Raw genomic sequence first — 23,235 nt, 5'->3', positions numbered from 1 at the left:
GTAATGTGCTGTAAAATGCATCTCCTTTTCACAGAGTGGCGTCCAGGCTCAACAGGGCAGATTCTGTCCGACTTGGACCTGACATCACAAAAGGAGGGCAGGTGGAAACGTCTCAACACTTTGGCACATTACAACGTGAGTACCAACCTGAAACTAACCAGTACACTCTACACATGTCTTAGATTACACCCCAACACACAAGCTTAAAATACATTTATCTGTTTTTTTTTCTATATTCTATATTTCTAACAGAACAAGTAGAGTGAGAGTCACTTCTAAAAGGGAAAAGAATTTCATTCCAGTAGTCAGTAGCTGTATCGTTGTCATGGATTTAAAGCTGATTGTATGTATGTGTTGTGTTTTTTAGGTGAGAGACAACGCTACCCTAGTCCTGTCCAGAGTTCTGCACACTCAACAGTCTTTCGACCAGAACCAGGACAGCCATGAAGAGAGTGGGTTTTCTTTTCTATTATATGTAGGGTTGGGAATACCAGTTATACCAGTTACAAAAACCAGTTACAAACAAAGATAGTGTAAAAAGATACACATATCCATAGACATAGACCTAAATTGTTTAGTCATGAAAATTATACAAATGGACATACGTAGAAGTCCTGTCACAATCATGAAATTTTAGCTGGTGATTAATTACCATATAGTTAAATTGTGTTTAACAATTTAAATGTCTTTTTTTTGTTCATTGTAAGCCTAAAGTGGTCAAATTGGCTAAATGGCTATATTCCTACCTGTCGATTAGCTCCCAACTGAAGACAGACCAGATCAAGCTCAAATAAACAGACATTACTCACTGCTGTAATCTGAGCATTTTATAGCAAGTCAAAAGTTAGAAACTTAGTTGCTTTCATAAAGCTGGGCCTACACTATATGGCATTTAAAATCCCAACAGTCAGTCCATCACAGAATTTCTTGTCTTTTTGTCGTGAGTGTGCATAAACTAGATGATAAGGCAGTTTTTGGCTATGGAAAAGACCTCAAACTCCCAGATTTGCTCTGTTATTATGTGATAGAAACAAAGCTAAACTGGACCAGACCTGTTTGTGCTTTTATATCTATCAAAAACAAACTTAGGATGAGTATGGGCTTGAGAATCGCAGGTGTTACAGCAAGAAAGCCAACAACTGTGGAAAATAACTGGTCAGTTTAAATGATTGCAATCAGGCAATTATGTAAAAATTGTATCAGGCGGACAAAATCAGCAGACTGCTACTGCTGTTCTAAGCATGCATCATACTTTTGTCCATTTTTATAGACAAGAGTGTCATACAGTGTCAGAAACCACACAAAGCAAGTCTATCTGAGATTACTCAACACCCCATCATGAGTTGAGGCATGTGCGTGATGATTTAGGTATGTAATAGGATGATGCTATTTAGTGTCCATAATCTTCCATGACTTGTTAGCTGCATTAGCCTCATAGCCCCAGTGCAAAACTAAAGACGACGCCAAAAACGTCTTGGCTGGCTCTCTGTATATGCGGTTAGGGGAAAATGTGTAAATTAGATTCACTGAGCTACCATGTTAAGCAAGTAAAGAAATTTGGAGGAGCTTTGATGTTTAGCTGGTGCAAAAGTGATGCAGTGCTAGGGCTGTGCTGTGTTAGATGTCCGTTGTGTAACAGGGCATGGCTGCAAAAGCTGTCAGGGATCCAGACAGCCCCTTGAGTGGACTGTTCTGCAGCCATGCAAAAGCACCGAGTGCTCCTTCATCTCAGAAAAACACAGAAGCCCCAGAGGTAGGAACGTCCCAAGTGTGCAGCAGTGCAGGGAGGAGCAGGGTCGATGCTGGAACTCTTTGGGAAGCGACATTTAAGGTGTTCGGCTGAGCATGAGATTGATTGCAGATTAGAAGCCGAGTGTGTGGAATAAATGCTCGCATGTGTGACTGCAGCACTATGCTTTAGATTGCCTTACCGATTAAAATTTGAATCAGGTAATCAGTAGTCCGCAATGGGATACAGCTTGAACTGATAGGAATGGAGAGAAATGGCAAGAAATCAATTACAAGGAAATCAGAGCAATAATATCAAAAAAAAAGATTTTAGTTGGGTGTCAGCAACTGGTAACATTCAGAGGCCCTGTATTATGGAAAACTTAATTTTATTCGCTTTTTTCAAAATAAGAGCTTTGTGGTTGTATTGTTATAGTTTCAAAACATACCAGTTACTACCCAGTCCAGATATAGAAACTACACTGCGAAATACATTATTTATATTTCATACAAACCAGCACATTTACACACACCCACCTATTCCGCTTACAGTCCTGCCAATACAAGTTATTCGGTTTAAGTTGTATTAAGACGCGTTAACCTGACTGCTTTTTGAATGAGGTATAATACAGGGCAGCCAAGCAGAACAGAGTGCATTTACATATATTGGTTTTATTGGTGCAATCTGTTTAATAAACGATGAAGAAAGGTTAGGAAATGGTAAAATATAAAAAAGAATTACAAGTGATTTTATTACATAAAGCCATACAAACTTAGTTAGTAGACCTTGTGAATAAAATGTCAGAAAAATGTAAGATATGGGCCTTTTAAGAAATGCTAAACGACCTGCTAAATTTTATGGAAAAGCTTACAAACTGCTGGATCCAAAATAGAGTTGCAAAGATCGGAGGGCACTGTGTATTCTATGCTACATACCAGAAGCAAACTTTTTGCTAGTGCTGTAATTAGGCGTAATTATACTAGAATCAGTCGATCAGTTTCGGGTAATCTCATTGCTGAGTGTCGAAGGGAAGGTGTTTTTTCAGCATTCTTTCCCAAAGATTGACAGAGTTTCTCCTCAGTAACAGCTACATCGACGCCTCAGTGCAGAAAGGTGGGATTCCTGGAGTTCCCGGCTGCTTGGAGCATACTGGTTTAGTTACGCAGGTCATCAGAGAAGCCCATGAAAACAGAGGCGACCTAGTCGTTCTGTGGCTGGACTTGGCTAATGCCTATGGGTCCATACCGCACAGACTTGTCGAGCGTGCACTGCACCGGCACCATGTTCCCAGCAAAGTCCAGGACCTGATCCTGGATTACTACAATAGTTTCAGACTGAGGGTCACCTCTGGGTCAGAGACATCGGACTGGCATCGACTGGAAAAAGGGATAATAACAGGTTGTATCATCTCTGTTATTCTTTTCGCCCTTGCTATGAATATTGGCCAACCAAATCAAGGTCCATGGTGCTTAAGAAGGGGAAGGTGGTTGACAAATTCCGCTTTTCCCTTTCTGGAACTGCCATCCCTTCCATCACAGAGCAACCCGTCAAGAGCCTGGGGAAGCTGTTTTACTCAACTCTGAGAGACACTGCTGCCACTCAGAAGACCAACAAAGACCTTGAGGCCTGGCTCACTGAGGTCGATAAGTCAGGACTGCCTGGCAGATTTAAAGCTTGGATCTACCAGCATGCGATTCTGCCCCAAGTCCTGTGGCCTCTACTGCTTTACGCAGTTCCACTAACAACAGTTGAGTCCCTTAAAAGGAAGCTCAGCGGCTTCCTTCGCAAGTGGCTAGGCCTTCCCCGCAGCCTCAACAGCGCAGCACTGTATGGGACCAGTAACACCTTGCAACTCCCCTTCAGCGGCCTCACTGAAGAGTTCATGGTGGCACGAATGAGAGAAGCCCTACAATACAGGGACTCCAGGGACCAGAAGGTGTCATCAGCTGGCATTGAAGTGAGAACAGGGAGGAAATGGAGGGCAGAGAAAGCAGTGGAGGTGGCAGAGTCACACCTAAGACAAAAGGCGCTGGTGGATACCATGGCAACTGGCAGAGTGGGCTTTGGTTACTTCCCTAAGACACAGGTGGGCACGGCCCAGGGTAAGGACAGGCACCACCTTATCCAGGTTGAGGTCCGAGCAGGAGTGGAGGAAGAGCGCATGAGTAGAACAGTAGGGCTCAGGCAGCAGGGAGAATGGACGAGGTGGGAGAGTATACCGCAGCGTAAGGTTACCTGGTCAAACATCATGCAGGGGGACGGCCATCTCATCCGGTTCCTTGTGCAAGCTGTCTACAATGCCCTACCAAGCCCAGCAAACCTTCACGTTTGGGGCAAGAGCGAGACACCTTCCTGCCCCCTGTGCTCTGGTAGAGGAACCCTAGAACATCTCCTCAGCAGCTGCCCAAAGGCCCTGGGAGAAGGCCACTATCGTTGGCGGCATGACCAGGTGCTGAGAGTATAGCCACTGCTATCAGTTCTAGCAGACACCACCACACCCCAAGGAAGTTGATCTCCTTCATCAGAGCTGGAGAGAAGGGCAGGCCTCCTCTACACAGCCTCTGACTGGCAAGCTGCAAGTCGACCTGGGCAAGCAGCTTAAATTCCTACAACATATTGTAGTAACATCATTTCAGCCAGACATGATCATCACCTCTGAAGTGACAAAACAACTGATCATGCTGGAATTCACAGTGCCCTGGGAAGAGTGTATTGAGGAAGCAAATGAGAGGAAACGCGCCAAGTACCAGGAGCTGGTGGAAAAGTGCAAGGACAGAGGCTGGAAGACATACTACGAGCCTATAGAGGTGGGCTGCAGAGGCTTTGCAGGACGCTCACTCTGTAAAGTCCTCAACCAACTGGGCATTATGGGGGTGTCAAAGAGGAGGGCCATTCAATCTGCGAACGAAGCTGCAGAGAAAGCCACCAGGTGCCTTTGGATCAGGAGAGCTGCCTGATCAACTGCCTGATCAACCCCGGCTGGGTCGCCTGGGCGAGGCTGTCTGATGTTGAGAGACCCGAAACACTTGAGGATCCGAGGATACATCACTGATGATGCGTCCCAGCGCATCTAGAAGATGTATCTTGCACATCAAAATGTGCTCATTTAGCTAAATTATGTTAGTGCTGTCCCATTTTTCTATATAGATTTTTCAGTTATGGAGCATGGTCATGGCCAGCCTTCAGGTTTATTTTTTGTTGATGTCGTTTGTAATTGTATTCATTCATTTCATAAACCAAAACAAAGTACAACAAAGCAAACTGCAGTAATAATGAGCAGTTCATATTTCCACGCTCTGTTGGTTTTGCTGTTTGATCCCAGGAGCCAGCAGGAAATCACAGTAGCCATTAGACTGAAATCCAGTTTGCATATTAATGTTAGAATAGATTTGATCTGTATGCCAAGTATTGTCTTTGCTGTTGAATCATTGTTTCTGGAGGATGGCTGAAGCTGGGAGGTGAGAAATGCTCGTTGTAATGCACTTTAGGGATGAACTTAGTTAAAGTATGCTAAGCTTTTGCAGAAGGTTGTCTTAAGGCTTTAGCTCAGTTCCTGCCTGTTTTTTTTAGTGCTAGAGTGCAAGTGAAAGCCCATTTTATTGAAAGGGTTTCAGTTCAGAAATCTATAGAAGTAGATAATTAATGCAGAGGAACATACCAAGCAAATAAGGAAGGAGAAATACAGAATCTGGAGAGAGAGAGCAAGATTGTTTTCATAACAGAGCCCATCCAGTCAGTATATTCATGTCTGTGCTCTCCTATTCCTAATGGCTGACCCTTCAGCAGCAATGCAGGCATCTTTCATGAGGGGGGAAAAAAGTGTTTTTATGTCATAGTCTCTAGGGGTTGGAGACAAAGGCAATACAACATAGTATCACAATAATCACACTTTGGATGGAAAAAAAATCAAGAGATTACTTAATGATCAATGAAGATTAATTATACCAATGAGATACCAGCAAGAGTCCTTGGGCAAGACTCCGAACAATGCATTGACCTACTATTGTAAATTAATTAAAATAATGTTGCTGTCAGAACCAAACCTTTTTCCATATATGTATTTTTTTATTAAATGATTGGTTGATTGATGTACGCTGTCCTTTACATTGTGTGTTTTATGATGAATGGTCCAACAGAAGTGGCCCAAAATTAACTAAACTCGTTAAGAATGTTGGTTTTTTTTTCTTCCTTCTCTCAAAAAGTTAATATTTTGGAGTTTTTTCCCAGTTCGACAATATGTAATAGTCCAAGGAAGCTTTTTTTTTTAATGTTGTTGTGTCTGATTCACTGTCTTGTTTTGCTTCCATAAAAAAATATTGACATGAGATGAACTAAACTTTTGTGAACTTTATTAGATAAAAAAAAGATAAAATGTCTTTCAAAGACATAATTTAGGGTCCAACTTACTCTATATCTCAATATATCATAGTGCAGTACTTTGCGTACCATGCATTTTGATAAATTGCAGTAGAATCATATCATGGCTCAAGTACTGCGATATTGCGTCAAGTGGCCTCTAGTGATTCCCAGCCTGGTTGTTTATATAAAACAGTATGTGCTTTGTATTCGTAGTACATTGTATAAGCTCTAATACTTATTTACTTATCCCCTTGCCTTAATGACAGCATCAATCCTGTCAACTAAGCAGTACACCAGTCTCTTGATCAGTTTTAGCCCACTCTTCTACTAGCTTTGTACTTCATACTTCATGTTCAAGCAGAACACAACATTGATGCTCTCACTATTTCGTGATGACAGATGTAGGGTGTATAGGCCGTATTTGTGTTTGATGGAACCCTGGAAAACTTTCATTGACCAGTAAAGTCACCAGACCTCAATCTTAATTTTAAATTTGCAGGGGAAATGCTGACAGACTGGCTGAAAACTGCACTTACTCCATGGAAGAGGGGGCTAAAATGAACAGAAACTAACTCAAGACACTGTGTAATCCTTATCTGATAGGATCGGTGCTATTATTAAGGAGCACATATGACGAAGTATTAGAAAAGAAATGATGCATGCGACCAATTTTTGTCCAGTGAGCCTAGATTACATAAGACGTTGTGTATATATGATTTTCATGTATAGATAATAGACACATGCTCCTGTATTTTCTAGAAAGCGCTTTGCTGGAAGATGATAAAGTGTTCCATCTGGTGCGGCCAGCAGATGAGCTGGATGAAGTGAAGTCCAAAAGAGGGAGCATGAAGGACAAAGCCACCACTAAAGCAATCACTGAGATCTACCTGACCAGGCTGCTCTCCATGAAGGTAAACCTACACTAGCTGACTGAGCAGAAGAGTAAAGAGCTTGGTTTAGGTTAAGGTGCCTGATGAATGGTATTTGGTATGTAGATAGTATTAACTAGATAGACAGTATAAGGATAAAAGATAAGGTAATATAGGACCTAATATTGTTCTCTGAGAATCACAACCACAGATTTTTTTTTTTTTTTCATTCACAGCTGATGAGAATATATCATTACATAGATGGGAATGTTTTCTAACTTACAGAAACATAAAAAATGCAGGTAGTTTGTATAATAAACACAAGGTGCAAAAAACAAGAACTCAGCATTTCTTTTCTTTGATGAGATTTTAGAAGTCGGGGGAAAATTAATAACACAAATTTCAAAGTAAACTCGGCACTGAAGGGGGAAGAATCAGACAGTGGAATGCATGTGAAGATTAAATGTCTTTTGTTGTGTGTGCGTACGTTACAGGGCACTCTGCAGCAGTTTGTGGATGATTTCTTCAGCAGCGTGTTGTGTTCAGGCACCACGGTTCCTCCAGCTGTGAAGTACTTCTTCGACTTCCTGGATGAGCAAGCGCACAAACATGACAATGTGGATGAAGAGACCATCCACATATGGAAGACCAACAGGTTTGTTTTACAGTTTTTGCAATGTCGCACTAAACATCAGCACATCTAACACCTCCCGCATTCCACCCTTCTTCTGTCTAAAAAGAGCTGCTGTTCAAAACATCACATTCTCTCTGATTTATATTCATCCATTCCATGAAGAGTCACATTTTCAAAGAAAGAGACGCTTTCCCATGACAGCCAGTATCACAAAGAAATATCTACCAGCCAGGGGCATAGGTAGAACTTTTAGAATGGGCTGGCCAGGTGAGACCCAGAGACTTTATTAGGGTTACACACTGCTAGGAGAAAGATAACCAAATAAAGGAGCTTTACTGTAGTAAAATTTCATAAAAACTGATGCATTCTTTTATGCTCTGTACATAACTAAATCTGTCCATTTCCACATGAATAAAATATCAAATCAGTGAACTATTTCTAAAAGTAAACCAAAAGACAAAACTATGTTGATGTAACATATTTTAGTCATCCACAAGGAATTTATGTGTTCAAATCAAGTAAATTAAATGCGTCACTTTTGCAGTGCACAGTGTTCACTCTGAAAATGAGCATAATAGGTTCCCTTTAGAGTTCATAATTTTCATTTTGGGGTCTACTAGAATAGATTCGAATGTATCAGTGTTTAATTTTCTCATACTGTACATCTCTTTTCACCCTCTGAAAAACTCTGTTAGAGCTCCTGCATCTTTAAGCCCCCCTTCCCGATGAGCCCAGCGTGCTGTGATTGCTATGTTCTGGTTAGTCAACTGCCGGAATGGTTCTGTCCCTACATGTTCTGCCCCTGTCTTCCACCGAATTTTGACATTTTTGTATAATTCTAGTGTTGCGATATAAACAAAGTTGTTCCTAGAGGTTTGATGTGAAATGGTACATTGTAAAGAAACGTACAGAGATTTCTTTACAGTGGTGGCGATAGGAACCAGAGGTCATGATATCTACAAAACAAATATAGCCATTTTATTTATAGAATAACCAAGTGATCCTACATGTGTCTTCTGAGTTTTTATAGGTAATACTGATGATGGTAAACTAGTGGTAAATCTGGAGAAGTACATTTTTTGGGGGACTCTTCTGCCGATTTTAGGCCAAATTATATAATTATATTTTAAGCCAAAAACTATTCTCAGAACTAACGTAAAACAATGTCTTGGGCATCAAGCAGTAAATTCTTAATCATTTAGTGCAATAACTTTCTGTAAGGAAGCTTTTAGAGGCATTACACATTTCAGGTGTGTGGTTCCCATCACCACCACTGTGAGCAATTCTAAATTGGTATCAGTAGGATGGAACATTTAAAATTTAATGCTATTACTGTAGCCTCTTACTGTTCTTAGCTGGGCCATATTGAATTATCCTTTTTGTATTTACAAGCCAGTGACTTACAAAATGCATAAGGAGCAGAATCCAAAAAGATACAGAGTACCCAGCGAATCTGCAGGTATTAATGACCTGAAAGGCGAGAGCTTCATTGAGCTAAATGAATGCAAATACTTGCTGACACGCAGGTGATGGATTAAGCTTGAACTGATAAAAAATACATATACTTAATAGTGATTCTACACACCACAACAGCTGACCACCGAGACAGAATGCACTGAACCTCTCTCACTGATTCTGTTAGCGCTCGACCAAAAACTCATCTTGCGATGTTCCTCAAATCTCCTCAGTCTGAAGCCCGGCTTAGAACCAGACGGGCTCACAGCCGCTGAGACGTGAGCGGAAGTTCTCTGAACCCAGTCCAGATTGAATTATTCAGGCTCTGGCGAGTGCAGATAAAATCTTCACGGCGTGTCTTGTTTAGTAAGCGCTGGGGAGATTGACAGGGGAATTCTTCTTCAGCTCACCAGAGGCGCTCGCTTCTGTTCCGCTTCTGTCTTCTCACCGTTTGGAGTCAGGTGCAGCCGGTGGCCGCTTAAACAGAGTCTCCGCATCAGTGAGCTCGCAGAACAAAAGGGAGATAATTGTATCCCTTGTTAATGCATTTGGCCCATGGCTAGGGCTGGGAGATGTGCTGTATGAGATGGATTCGATCCAGCTCAGGACTGGAGATTCAGGAGATTTGGCATCAGTGTATAAATTCTTAAACAGCCTGGCCAGGGTTAACCTTCAGCCATGGCTCATTAAGAATTCACCTCCTGCTTTGTGCTGCAGTCCGATGTGGGCGTCAGTGTTTCTCTATGACCACAGGAAGAGTGAGAGAAACAGAGCTGGGCGTTTTTTAATGGAGAAGAGATGATGTAAAGAAAAAGTATTGTGAAAGAGGTGGAAGAAGTGAATGATTCAGCACCTTGTATGCACCGCCCATTAAAAGTTCCACCATTCTTCTGAGGTTTGAATTTTCTTGCTGTTTTTTTTTTCAGTCAAGTTGGGGAAAAAAATACATTTAAAGCTGTTTACATAAAGCACCTGTTTTTTAATACTACTGGCTGTATTTTGCAACATTCAAGTTCATATTTGTCAAAGGATACTCCTTGGTATGAAGAGCAGGTTTTGCCGAAATAATGATTTGATTTTTTTCCCAGAATATTCTGTTGGTTTTGCTGTTTGCTCTCAGGAGCCAGCAGGAAATCACAGTAGCCTGAAATCCAGTTTGCGTATTAATGTTAGATTAGGTTTGGTCTGTATGCCAAGTATAGTCTTCGTTGTGGAGTCACTGTTTCTGGAGGATGGGTGAAGCTGGGAGGTGAGAAATGCTCATTGTAAGGCACTTTAGGGATGAACTGTTAAGCTTTTGCTGAAGGTTCTCTTAAGGCTTTAGCTCAGTTCCTGCAGGTACATGCATGAGAGAGTTCTGCCTGTTTTACTAGTGCCTGAGTGCAAGTGGAAGCCTGTTATATTGAAAAGGTTTCAGTTCAGAAATGCTATAGAAGTAGTTATATTAATGCAGAGGAACATGGCAAATAAGCAAATAAGCTTTTTAAACAAAAAGTATACCATAAAAAGTTTATGGCAAGTAAAATACAGTAGATTCTGCACTATTTCTAGGTCACTGTTCAAATCTAAGGAGGTTTGTGACATTCGTGATGTTAAGGTCTGTGCACAAGGTCTAGTCTCATCTCTTCTGTTGACGCATATGCTCAGATGACTCTAAGATGGAATTGATCTCATCAGATGCTGTGGAGCTTGAGTGCATGCAGTCATGAAAGCAAAAGGGGGCATACCAAATACTAAGAAACTCTGAAATGCATGTTACAGATTTATCTACATTTCACTCAAATTGTTACGGTGATAAGATAATCTATAATGAAAAGTGATGTATTACATTAGAAAACATACGCAAAATAGAAGAATATTTACCAGTGGTCTCCAGACTTTTGGACCCCACTGTATATTTGTTGCTCAATTGAGTGAGTGTACGTCTATAATTGGTTGATGACTTGCACAGTTCAACCCAGATTAGTGTAAGGGAGACTTACGGTCTGAGGTGGGTTTTTTGTTTTTTCGGGGGCTGTGTTAAGAATTGCTTAAGGAAAATAAGGGAACCCGGATGGTATTGGCAGATCACACGAATGGTGTAACAGGCGGGTAATCCTTGTGTTTAATGGGGAAATGTGTCACCTCGATGGTATGTATTAAACATTTTCAAAAGCTGTCACCAAAGTGTTGAGGGTGTATAAACAAAACATTGGCTTGATCCCACAAATAAGGGGTTTCGTAGTGTTCGTACCATTGTTCCCTCATGGTTGAGTGGTCATGAGGGCACATTAAAGCTGTTCAAAGGTCAGCATTCTCAGTATTTTTCCCAAAATAAGGTGAAACTGTGTATTAAACACACATGACTGTTTGTGTGCTGTGTCTGCAGTCTGCCTCTTCGGTTCTGGGTGAACATCCTCAAGAACCCTCACTTCATCTTTGATGTCCATGTGACTGAGGTAGTGGACGCATCGCTTTCCGTCATCGCCCAGACCTTCATGGATGCCTGCACCAAGACTGAGCACAAACTTTCCCGGGTGAGCATTAGCACCAGATGCATGCATGCAGGGAAGTGTATGGTATATGTCTAAAAGTCTGTAGATACCTTTTCATTTTGCTGCAGTAACAGCCTCTATTCTTTTGTGAAGTTGTTATATTAGATGTTAGAACATTGCTGTGAGAATTTGATTGCATTTAGCCCCAAGAATTTTAGTGAGGTCAGCTACTGATGTTGGATGATTAGATCTGGATCACTCTAACTCATCCTAAAGGTACTGGATAGAGCTCCATCACACCCAGAGGTACAGTTCCACTGATCCACAGTCCAGTGCTCGGGGGCTTTATACTCCTCTAGCTGACCCTTGGCATCAAGCAGGGTGATCTTAGGCTCACATGCAGCTGATCCAGAGCATCCTCTTCTATTAGCAGTGTCTTTCTATGAAAATTATACAAGCTATATGTAACAATTGCATACCTGTATCAGCAATGGCTGCACCTTAAAGTAGCTGAATTCACTTATCAGAAGGGGTGTCTCGATACTTTTGGATACATGAAGTGCACGCTTGTTTAAGGTAGTGTTCCTCAATGATGTGGTTTGTAACCATTGTCCATGGTTACATAGGCTCCATTGAGTTCCACTGAGTATTTCTTTGTGTAATGGTGGACTCTCGCTACAATATATTGTGTGCTGTACCTGCTGCTTGTTGAACATTGTTTATCTTTTCCTTTGTGGACACTCATCTCTTCCAACTCCTCTCCGTTTTTCATTCATGTCATCTTTTTCTCTATATTTCTCTTAGGAGTCCCCAAGCAACAAGCTGCTTTACGCGAAGGAGATATCAACATATAAGAAAATGGTTGACGAGTGAGTTTGTTCTCTAATTGAAATATCTTGTCTGTAACTTGCCGATAGTTCTCATATTGCATAAGCCTTTTTTATTTTTCAATTCAGACCACTTTACTGACGTGATAAATAATGCTACATTTGAATTACCAAAGTTGAATTTAAGTGTGGGAATATTAATGAATAATGAGATGGGAATCAAACATTGTGGAGTGTCCAGTGTCTCTGAAACTGTAATGAAATGGAATGAAATGAAAAATTTAAATGGAATGAACTGAAAATGTGCAGAAGTGTGTTCTCTGTAGAGGACGTGTTAACTTTACTGAGAAACCAGCAAACGTCATTTGACGAAGGGCGCCTAGACTTTTGCATACAACTATACATTTATCATTTATCATGTATTTTGAAAAAGCATTCTTAATGAGTATTATTACATATTGAACATTTTCTCTCTCTCTTTCTCTCTGAATGTATGTTTGTGTCTGTCTATATATTTGTTTATCTGCTTGTCTGTCTGTCTTTCTCTGTACCTGTGTCTATCTTTCTCTCTCTCTCTCTCTCTCTGAATGTATCTTTGTCTCTGTTTGTCTATCCATCTGTCTGTCTGTCTAAATTACAGTTATTACAAGGGCATTCGCCAGATGGTGTCGGTCAGTGACCAGGACATGAACACATACCTGGCTGAGATCTCGCGGGTGAGTGCTTACTTGTGTGTGTGTTCAGTGGAGAGCATGTTGCTGGTGTATGAGTGTTGAAATAACCCACACCTCTGCTTTTTCAGTCTCATACAGACAAGTTGAACACGCAGGTCGCATTGCACCAGCTCTATCAGTATGCCAGCAAGTACTACGATGGAGTAAGTCCACCCCCACTGCAGACCCTGCCAATGTTCCACACACGCACACACACACACACACACACACACACACACACACACATACATACATATATATATATATATATATGGTGTGACATCATAAATAATACACTTTTTACTATTTACAATTATTTTGCATTGGGTTATCAGCCTCAAGGTATAATTTCAATTTTTATAACAACTTCACTCTCAGTGCTTTCTCAGAATCATCTACATCTTTTCTCAGAACCCTCTGGGCTCATCTATTTTCAGATTTCTACTAATTATTTGAAACCTGTTGCACAGGACTTGCATGTTAATCATGTTATGCATGTTTCTGGTTTGACATTAACGCTAATTCAGGCTTTTAAATGATGATTCCAGCATTGTAATTCACTGTGAATCCTCCACAGATCATCTCGTCGCTGGAGGACGATCCTGCCGCTCAGAGTAAGCAGCTGACTCTCAGACTGCAGCAGATTGCAGCAGCACTGGAGAATAAAGTCACTGATCTTTAGTGCGGAGCCTCAAAGGCCGACTGGAGCGCATCACACTTCAGCCCAGGACAAAACAACCCTCATCAGGACTCCAGAACTGAGCTAAAAGTCCTCTTCCTTCTCAGAGGATTTGGAGACAGAGCCTTCATTCCGAATGAAAACAGATCTTATACCACATTATAACACATTATTATCAATATCCTTTCAGCTTGTTTCTCTTCTTCTCTGTTCTGAAGAATCAGCGCAGACTGAATTAGCTGAAGGCTAAAATGATAAAACGAAAGGACTACAGAAGGCGAAGGCTCGACTCGTTACGGTACTTTGCGGATCTTCGCTGGCCACGATGAAATTCAGCATCCGTTTTGCAGCTCCCTTAATAATTAGATGTTTATTCTTCCTGTGTGAATGGAATCAGATAGTATTATATGTATATATATTTTTACACTAAAGATTGCGTGCAAGAGCCTTCGTGCGCAGAAAAAAAGGATTTATTGTTGTTTCTGTTGACGGCCACTACATTCACCTCTTTTTAAAGCACATATCTGTGGTACAATGTCTGCTGCATTCCTCCCTGTGCTATGAGGTCACTTCCTGTGGGATTCGCATTGGCATTGTCTTATGTTTTATCTTTGTAAGAAATCATGCCTGCAAAGAAAATTCATCTTGCTTTTATGTTTCTTCTGGTTTTAATGTTGATTTCCATAGGACCATGTCTACTGTCCAATGCTTATTTCGCCGCTGCTTGTTTATGTTAATAGAAGATACATGCAAATAATTGCGGATGCGCATAAGACAAAGGTAAATGGTACCACAAAGAATGTTTTCAAGTTTTGCTTTTGAGACCCGTGGCTAGTGATGAGTTAGCTTACCGAGTAAATTAGCTTTCACCCAGTAAATAGAGCATATAGGAAGTTGCTGTTGGGCTCTTCTGTCCACTGCAGAAAAAGGCATTTTTTCCAACCAAGTGTCAACTCCTAGAACATTCCATACTTCTCACCACAGCGTCGTGTTAAATAGTATTCCTTATTTTCCTCGCACACCTTTAAGTGTCTGAAGTGCTGATTTTCAGCAGATTTTTGTACGTTTTTTTAACATCTGTGCTTTTTATTCATGTATCGCAGCACGTGGCTTGCCTTACAGTTTTTTGGAACATTAGTGATTTTTCTATATTGGAACCACTGATGTGAGACCTGGTGGGACTGCACTGCAAAAAATCTCTTGACAAGTGAAAACATCTTGAATCTAGGTGATACAGTGAGTATTTCTCATTCTGAGGATGTTGTAAGAATATTTTAAGTTTATTCAACTTCTTTTCAAATATTTTTAATTGTTTTATAGGGCCCATATCATATATTATTTTCATCTGAGGTCCACTTATATTTGTGTATCATAATGTAAATGATCTCTATTTTGATAGGTTGCTCTGTATTGTACGTCATTCAATAGGTACGAGTTGCAAGAGTTGAAACACTAACTTCAGTTGGAGTGGGTGGAGCTGAACTGAATATGTGAAACTATGTGAATATGTAAATTAGCTGGTTCTCATTACATCACAGAAAAAAAAAATCAAAATGGGCTGTTTTTGCTGCTTAGTTTCCATATACAGACTGGGGTGTGAATTTCATGTTTTAAAGCTTTTGCAATGTTTACATATTACATCAAACTCTTCATTAAAAGCAAGCAAGTAGTATTATCTAGTAATATTTTATTACGTTAGGAGGTAACTTCGCTTGTTTTCAAGCATTATTTCTTAAAACAAGCAGAGAATATCTACCTTGTGTTCTGAAACAAGCTAAATCGTCTGTCAGTAGTATAAGACAATTACACAAGATAAAATGACTTAAAATAAGTAAAAAAATGTACAGTTAATTTGAATAATCTTATCATTATTACAACATTCTCATAATGATAAATAGTAGATATATTCACTAGAGTTAGGATTTTTTTACTTGCCATGCTCATTTTTGCAGTGTAGAGTGCGCAGTGTCATCCTGAGCATTAAGAGAAGACGTTGCACATCTTGACCTTCGATTGTGTCAGTGAAGTTTGAATGTTATTTTTCACCATCTGCTCTTCTAGCCTTTCTAAGTGGCTGATTACAGATAGCTCTGATTGCAAGGCACAACCGACTGTAATTTGGATGGAGAAAGAGGAAGACGCTGATTAAACACATAAAAGGACTCTTAATTCAGTTGAACAAGGCCTTCCATCGTGAAAACTGTGCGATTCTCAGAACTGTCACTGTGGAGTTTTATGTTGCTTTTAGAGCTTACCAAAGGTTAGAAATGTCTTGAGCTGTTTTTTTCCCTAAAGTTGCTCCCTTTCTGAATTTGCATCGCACTCAAGAAAACCATGATTCATGATCATGATGTAAATCATAAAGACTGAGTAAACGTAGTTGGACTCATTACTGACGAGCTGTATTTTGTCATTTTAATTGATGGTACTATACATATGATTCAGTGGTCTGACTCAGATGTTCCATCTACTACACATATCAAAAGACGTCCATGCTGTGTATTTTTATTTTATTTTATATTCTGATTGTTTGTCACCAGACTCTCTCCCCCTCCCTCCAGTTCCAGATGTTCTTTTCCTCTTTTCTGAGAAAGCATCGGCATATTTTAAAGCTTCTGTTCTGCCTTTATCTACCAGGAAGTGCCTTAATGAAAAATGAGTAATAATAATAAGACCTGTGGTGATTGTGGCTGTAATCAAAATTGCAATAGTGACTAGAATTTTGTACAATATACCATTTTACGTATGTGCCCGTTGTGAAAGTGCCACTATGGTTAGCTTAATGCTGGTAAATATGTTTTAAGACAGTGGAGAAAAAAATGTATTAAAAGTATGTTCTTGGCTTTAATCTCATGTTTCAAATGTATCTTTTTGTCCATTTTGTTTTAATCAGTGATCTGAGATCTGAAACTCCAGTCCTGGTTTTACCTCGTTTACACAGTCTACATGAGGAAAACGTCATCAGAAACAGCATTTTTCATTCTTATTCATAGTGTAATGTTTAGCTGTCCTGAGGTCTTTTCCCTCTGATTAGATATTTAGAGATAAAAAAGCAGTTTTTTGTTTTTTTTTAATACACTGAATATTTCGCTCCAGTGTATTATTATCTTTTTTTACTCTCACATTAAGCTGAAGAAGAAACTGATTCAAAGCGATAAGGTTATAATTCCTGTATCTGTATGACTCAGATACAGATACTGAGTAACAGCCCATTCTGCTAAAATGTTCACTGACTTACAGAGGAGCTCTTCTTAAGCTTAGAGCATTAGAAGGAGCAAACAAGGGCAACCATGACCACTGTTGTGAAAGATGCCCTCTAGTGTTAATGTGTATGTCCTCAAAACTTTTGGCATTCTTTTATGTCTGTAAAACTCCAAAAATTGGATTCTGTGTAAAAAGGTTTTGGGTTTTATAGCCCCCTCTGGTGCAAATGGAAGCAGTTCAGGATATACTGAATGTTACTGTACTATACCTGTGGTTTTAAACATTGAAAAAGTACTATTTATTGATATTTTTGTCCCTATTTATCAAATATTTTTTTCCGTCATCCCATGTTCTGGTGCAAAATAGGGCTTATGTACAGGGTGATTCAAAAAGATTTACCCAATTTCAAAATGACTTAACTTGTGAATCATACTGAACAATGCAGTAAATTGAAAACTGCTTAAAAAGCATATAAGCAAGTTTATTATGTAATTTTACAAGTTCTCAATATGACCTCCTCCAGCTATACGGACAACATCAACACGATAGTCAAATTCATCCCATACTGGATTGAGCATGTCAGGTGTCACTGTACTCAAGGCTCTTTCAATGCGATTTCAGAGATCATCCAGTGCCGTTGAACCAATGATGAATGCTCTGAGCTGTTGGAGGTTCACTGCCGACGAAAATCACGTTGCACAGTTCACTCTTATTGAAGTGGAGAATCACCCTGTACAAGCTTATATAGTGCATCTCACTGTCCACTCAGTGTCTACTTAGTTAGGGATTGTGTGTGTGTGTGTGTGTGTGCGCGCTGAACTGAGAGATTTTGAGAGACATGGGAAAGTACAAGCAAAATACCAAAACAGACTGAGTGGACTGCAGATCTAAACTAACCCTGACCTCGTAACCATGGTTATCATACTGCATCATCTTCAATGTGATCAGTGTTTAAAGTGATTTCAAATGAATGTAAACTCATCAGATTGAATGTTGTGTAGTCCTCTATTATTGATTAGTTAACTTTTAATCAGTAAGCTGAGTACAGAGATCTCAAATACAAGGTGACCATGTTTCGGTTTTCAAAAATAGAGGGCACTGGGGGCTGGAGGAGTGCACGGGGCAGAATATGGAAAGCAAATGTCAGTATGAAATCAAAGCCAAATCCTAGACATTTTAGGAAATTTAGAAATCCAGGCCCAGTTTACTCTTTTAGATCATTTAGATATGTCCTGGGAAAAAGAGTGTGTAGCAATAAATCTGTAGGTTGTTTTGGAGGGCTTGGTTTAGTGAGCAGTTTTAAGCTGACACCTGCCCGGCTATGGATACATAAGTTTTACACCACAACCAACCTTTAGAATAGAATAATAAAGAGCTTCTATGGAGCCATCAAAGAAACTATGTGCTGATAAAGTGTCATTACACTGGTACACTGAATATGCTTTATTACATGCTGTTGTTGTTTGTTGGGGAGCAGTGGTGGAACATACCTCATGCCTCTTCCTGTCTTTAGAACTTCAGTGTAGGTAAAACCTGTATTGGAAGTCACTCTGGACTAGGCTGAAGGCTGTTGAATTGCATGTTTGTTGAAAATCTGGTATATTTGCTCTAGAACCTCCTCATTCCGAATGTCCAGTGTACTGTACAGTGTACAAATCTATGCGTGACAATTGTTGGCACCCTTATAATCACCAGGGCTGCCAATATTTGTGGAGGGGACTATATATGTCCACAGTATCCAGATGCCTCTTCTAATGAGTGATTTCAGTTACTTTAAGGTGCACTGATTGCTAACACAGGCGTTCAATTGTGCACACAGCTTATATTCTTTTTTTATCTTTTCATAAACAAAAACAAACATGGCAACTGGCAAAACAGACACTCACTGTCTCAAAGACCAAATGAAACGCTGTTTCTCAATGATTCTGAATTGATTTGAGAAACATTTTTGTATGTTGAGCTATAAAATCTTTATAGAAAGGCACTGTCAATTGAATTGAACACACTGGAGCAGCTGCACATGAACATAAGGACACCAAGCTAAATGCCAAGTGCCAGCTAGAGGAGTACAAAGCCCCCAGCATTGGGCTGTGGAGCAGTGGAACTGTGCTTTCTGGAGAGATGGAGCTCCATCCAATATCTTTGGAATGAGTTGAAGTGGTGTTTGTGACCTAAACTCATTAAGCTGAATGCAGTCAGATCCTCAAAGCAATGTTCCAAAATCTAGTGAAAACCTTCCCAGAAAAGTAGACACTGTTACTGCAGCACCGGGGAAATAAACACGCTTTTAATAGATATTATATACACTATATGGCCAAAATACGAGGACACCCCTCCTAATTCTTGAGTTCAGATGTTTTAGCCACAGCCTTAATTGACAGGTGTATAGCAAATAGTCATGAAGTCTCCATTAGCAGGAGAATGCGTCATACTGACTTTAAATGTTGTACTGTCTTAGGATGCCACCTTTATCAGAAGTCACTCCATGGAATTTCTTCCCTGCTAGATCTGCCCTGGTCAACTTTAAGGCCTATTATTTTGAAATGGCAGCATCCTAACAGTGAAGCGCATAGCATGTAAAAATCACCCACCCTCTTTTGCATCATGCACTACTGAATTCCAAACTGCCTCTGGAAGCAACATTAGTACAAGGACTGTGCATTGGGAGCTTCATGAAAATAGGAGCAGCTGCACACGAGCATAAGATCACTATGTTCAAGGCCAAGTGTCATCTCAAAAGGTGTAAAGCACGCCGCCGCTGGACTCCGGAGCAGTTGAAACCTGTTCTCTGGAGTCAAGGATGGGGGAGTAGCTAAGTAGCGCGCTACTTTTTGTAGTTAGCTACAGATATTTGTAGCTAATAGCCGTAGCCGCTACAGTTTTATGAAATGTAGTTAAGTTAATAGCTGTAGCGCCTACAAATTTTCGTGTAGCTATAGCGATCATTTTCGCTACAAGCTTCAGGCAATCCGCGCAAAATCTGAACCACAGAGCGCGGTCGTTAACTGGGCCCTTTGTGCAATCCTGACTGAGTCGCGGACAGTTCGAGCAAACGGTCACGCGCTGATCACCTCTTACAGGCTTAGCTCAGGGGTCGGCAACCGAAGCATTTTATATCCGTTTTACCATCTTGGCTGTCAGTAAGTCTCAGTGTGTGTCAATGTGCTAGCATAGGCAAAAAAAAAAAATAATAATAATAATATAAACGAAAACGCAGACTTACTTTGCTCTGCTTTAAGCTTTAGCTCAGCTGTAGCCGCTTCTCTCGCACCTCAGTAAATGATGCCTGAGGCGCCAGAATGTACGTTACAGCTGCGCCATTTAAGGTGGAACGGGAGAATTCGAACGAGAAGCTGACTTCACGACTAGTGTTTGACAGTTTCTCGTTGCATATTAAACGTATTGGTAAACCAGCTGGAGTGATTATAAATGCAAATAAGTCCATTCGTCTCCAAATGAATGATGTTGGTCTTAAATCTGAGGACAGAATATTATGCCTCATTTTTTATATGAAATTTGATTTGTTCTCTGTGAGCGCTGTCAGTGAATTATGGCCAATCAAAATCTGCCAAGATCCGCGTTATTTTCTCAACCCTCCAATCACCGCTTATTAATTGTTGCTTTCCGCAATTACTTCAGTAATCAGCGCCTGTGACGTTCGTAACTAGCGTCAGGACTCCGAGCTCCTCAGAAGGATCTCAGGGTTTTATGAGATTCAGAAAGCGTTGAAACGACACAGCGAGCAGTGAGAGGTTCTCAGCTGACCTCAGTACAGCTGTGGCTCGGCCATAGACTGAACTGCCTGCTCTGTCCGTCTCTGTACGAGACGCTACACAGCCCAGAGAACCAGAGTGACTGACTTCTTGAGATGTTCAGGTGTGCAGCACACGTGCTATAAGCTAACATATAACATCGCTATGGCAAAAATGTAGCTAGCTGAGAGTTTATTAGCACAATTAATACATTCAGATTGTAAAATGAAAACATTGTATTTCATTTCTTTGCTTGGACTGCTCGTAATGTTGCTAGCCAAATCATCAGGCTTTAGTCTGGCTCCAGTAGCTGCTCAGTTTAGGCTACAGGCTCCATAGTAGGCTATATTAGATTGTGTTATCTACTCATAACATACTACAAGCAACGTGAAAGTTCACTGTTAACCAGCATACTGAAGGTATAGTATCATGTAGCAAACATTAAGAAATCAGCAGGTACATTAGACCATATTTTGTCTCATTAACTATATGAGTAGCTGCCTTTCCCTTTTGCTGGGCTTTGGTACAGACAGCCTTTTATAACATATATTTAATGTGTGCTTTTACAATAATCAGTGAGTACATAGATGCAAAAGAGACAAACAAAGATAGAGAGAGAAGTAAATGAAACAAAATCAAATTGAAACTATCGCCTTATTTAATGTAAGTTTATTGTATTATTTTAGCTGAAAATAAACATAAGTACATAGTTAAATGATTAATTAAACTTAAACAGGGCAGTTAAAGTCAAATAAGTTTAAGGAATATTAATAGCAGTTTATGGAAGGACAGAGGGATGAAGAAGGAACAAATGAAAGAAAAAGGTGCATAACAGTTATAGATGGGTAAAAAAGGAGCAGTGATTAAAAGAAAAAAAACTAAAGGAGAAAACTTATGGTTGCTGTAATACTCATATTTGGTAGTTATTTTAATCACAATCAGATGTAAGTAACATTTCTGCAAAATGGACCTCCCAAAATTCTGATCCTAGTTACGGCCCTGTTAGCAGTTATATGTTAACGCCAGCGTTTTAAGACCATTTATTGTTAAAACTGTGTTAGAACGATCAGCAGAGCTGATTGTTATTTTACCTAAAAATCTAGTTCTGCTGTGGAGCCGTAACAGGGCAGTAAAAGAGCTGTGTGTTGCCGACCCCTGCCTTAGCTAAAATGGAAAAAACATCTTCGTAAAAGACTATTATTAATAGTACTCCGCAGAGCCAGGGTCACTGATAAAAATTTTGAGGCTGAAGTTTAACAAAGGACTCTGAATGTCATGTCTGTATCTTGCTGAAATCTTTGAATTGGAGCAGTTTTATTTCAGCAGTTGACAATGATTTGCACAAAGTTGTTTGGTTTGTATTCAGTTATTTTTGTTGATTTTTGTTAGGAAAAACCTGGAATGGTTGATTTTGCCTTTACTTAGTCTAAATTTTTGTTGGATATCACGCCTTTGGTTGTGTAAGTTTGATTGTTGGTTACACTTAAACTTACTTTTTGGTGATCTTTTTGTATATTTGCAGCTTTTCAGTGTATGTTTCTTTCTGGCACATGATCAAATGCAGTGTCTTGTTCACACTTTCAGTTATGCTTGTTTGGTGTGTCAGGTGGATATTCACAAACATTCTGACAATTGCGCTTTGAAAGTAGCTAAAAAGTAGTGCACTTCTTTTTAAAAAGTAGTTAAAAAGAAGCCACTACTTTTTCTGGAAAAGTAGCTAAATTGTAGCTAGCTACAAATTTTGGGAAAGTAGCTACAAAGTAGCTAACCACAATTTTTTCAGTAGCTATCCCAACCATGTCTGGAGTGATGAATCACTCTTCACTATCAGTCTGATGGATAAATCTGGGTTTATTGGATGCCAGGAGAACACTACCTACCAGAATGCAGAGTGCCAACAGTAAAGTTTGGAGGAGGACGGTAATGTTAATACTACAGTATACAAAGACATTTTAGACAATTATTTGCTTCCAACTTTGTGGCAGCAGTTTGAGAAAGGCCCTTTTCCCCCAGCATTACTGTGCCCCTGTGCACAATGCAAGCTCCAAAAATACATGGTTTGATGAGTTTGGTGTGGAGGAACTACAGTGGCCTGCACAGAGTCCTGACCTCAACCCCACTGAACACCTTTGAATTAGAATGTAGATTGTGAGCCAGGTCTTCTCGTCCAACATGAGTGCTTGACCTTACAAATTCTCTTTGGACTGAATGGGCACAAATTCCCACAGACACACTCCAAAATCTTGTGGAAAGCCTTACCAGAAGCGTGGAGGGAAAGAGCTGGGCAATTTCACATTAATGCACATGGTTTTAGAATGAAATGTTCAGAAGGTCATATAGGTCTGATGGTCAGATGTCCATATACTTTTGACCATATAGAGTTTGTCCAGTTATCTAAATATTAATGTGTAATTAAATCTATATACAATTAACATGGAGACCAGTACACTGTCACACTGGGTAGAGTGAAAACCTATTATTTGTCTAATCCTCTCTATAAAAAGTGTTGCATTTTTTGTAGACGTTTGAGAAATGTTCCA

General features: G+C 40.0%; 1 protein-coding gene across 3 annotated transcripts in view; it reads left to right on the top strand.

The window, feature by feature from the left end:
• plxnb2a (plexin b2a) overlaps positions 1-16,587 on the top strand; it is a 169,326-nt gene extending 152,739 nt beyond the window's left edge. For 2 of the 3 annotated variants that reach the window (XM_036576979.1, XM_036576980.1), the window contains 9 exons: positions 35-135; positions 368-452; positions 6,848-6,999; positions 7,452-7,612; positions 11,415-11,562; positions 12,325-12,389; positions 12,988-13,063; positions 13,150-13,224; positions 13,638-13,742. In XM_036576979.1, the coding sequence (XP_036432872.1) occupies positions 35-135; positions 368-452; positions 6,848-6,999; positions 7,452-7,612; positions 11,415-11,562; positions 12,325-12,389; positions 12,988-13,063; positions 13,150-13,224; positions 13,638-13,742 (968 nt within the window). Of the gene's footprint in view, positions 1-34; positions 136-367; positions 453-6,847; positions 7,000-7,451; positions 7,613-11,414; positions 11,563-12,324; positions 12,390-12,987; positions 13,064-13,149; positions 13,225-13,637 lie in introns of all 3 variants that reach the window. The other variant, XM_036576978.1, reaches the window with a different exon arrangement.
• Positions 16,588-23,235: the final 6,648 nt, after the last annotated feature.

This window comes from Colossoma macropomum, unplaced genomic scaffold, assembly GCF_904425465.1.
Source record: "Colossoma macropomum unplaced genomic scaffold, Colossoma_macropomum, whole genome shotgun sequence".
Lineage (NCBI taxonomy): Eukaryota > Metazoa > Chordata > Actinopteri > Characiformes > Serrasalmidae > Colossoma > Colossoma macropomum.
The sequence above is the reverse complement of the archived record's forward strand: the minus strand, read 5'-3'. Positions and strand labels throughout refer to the sequence as shown.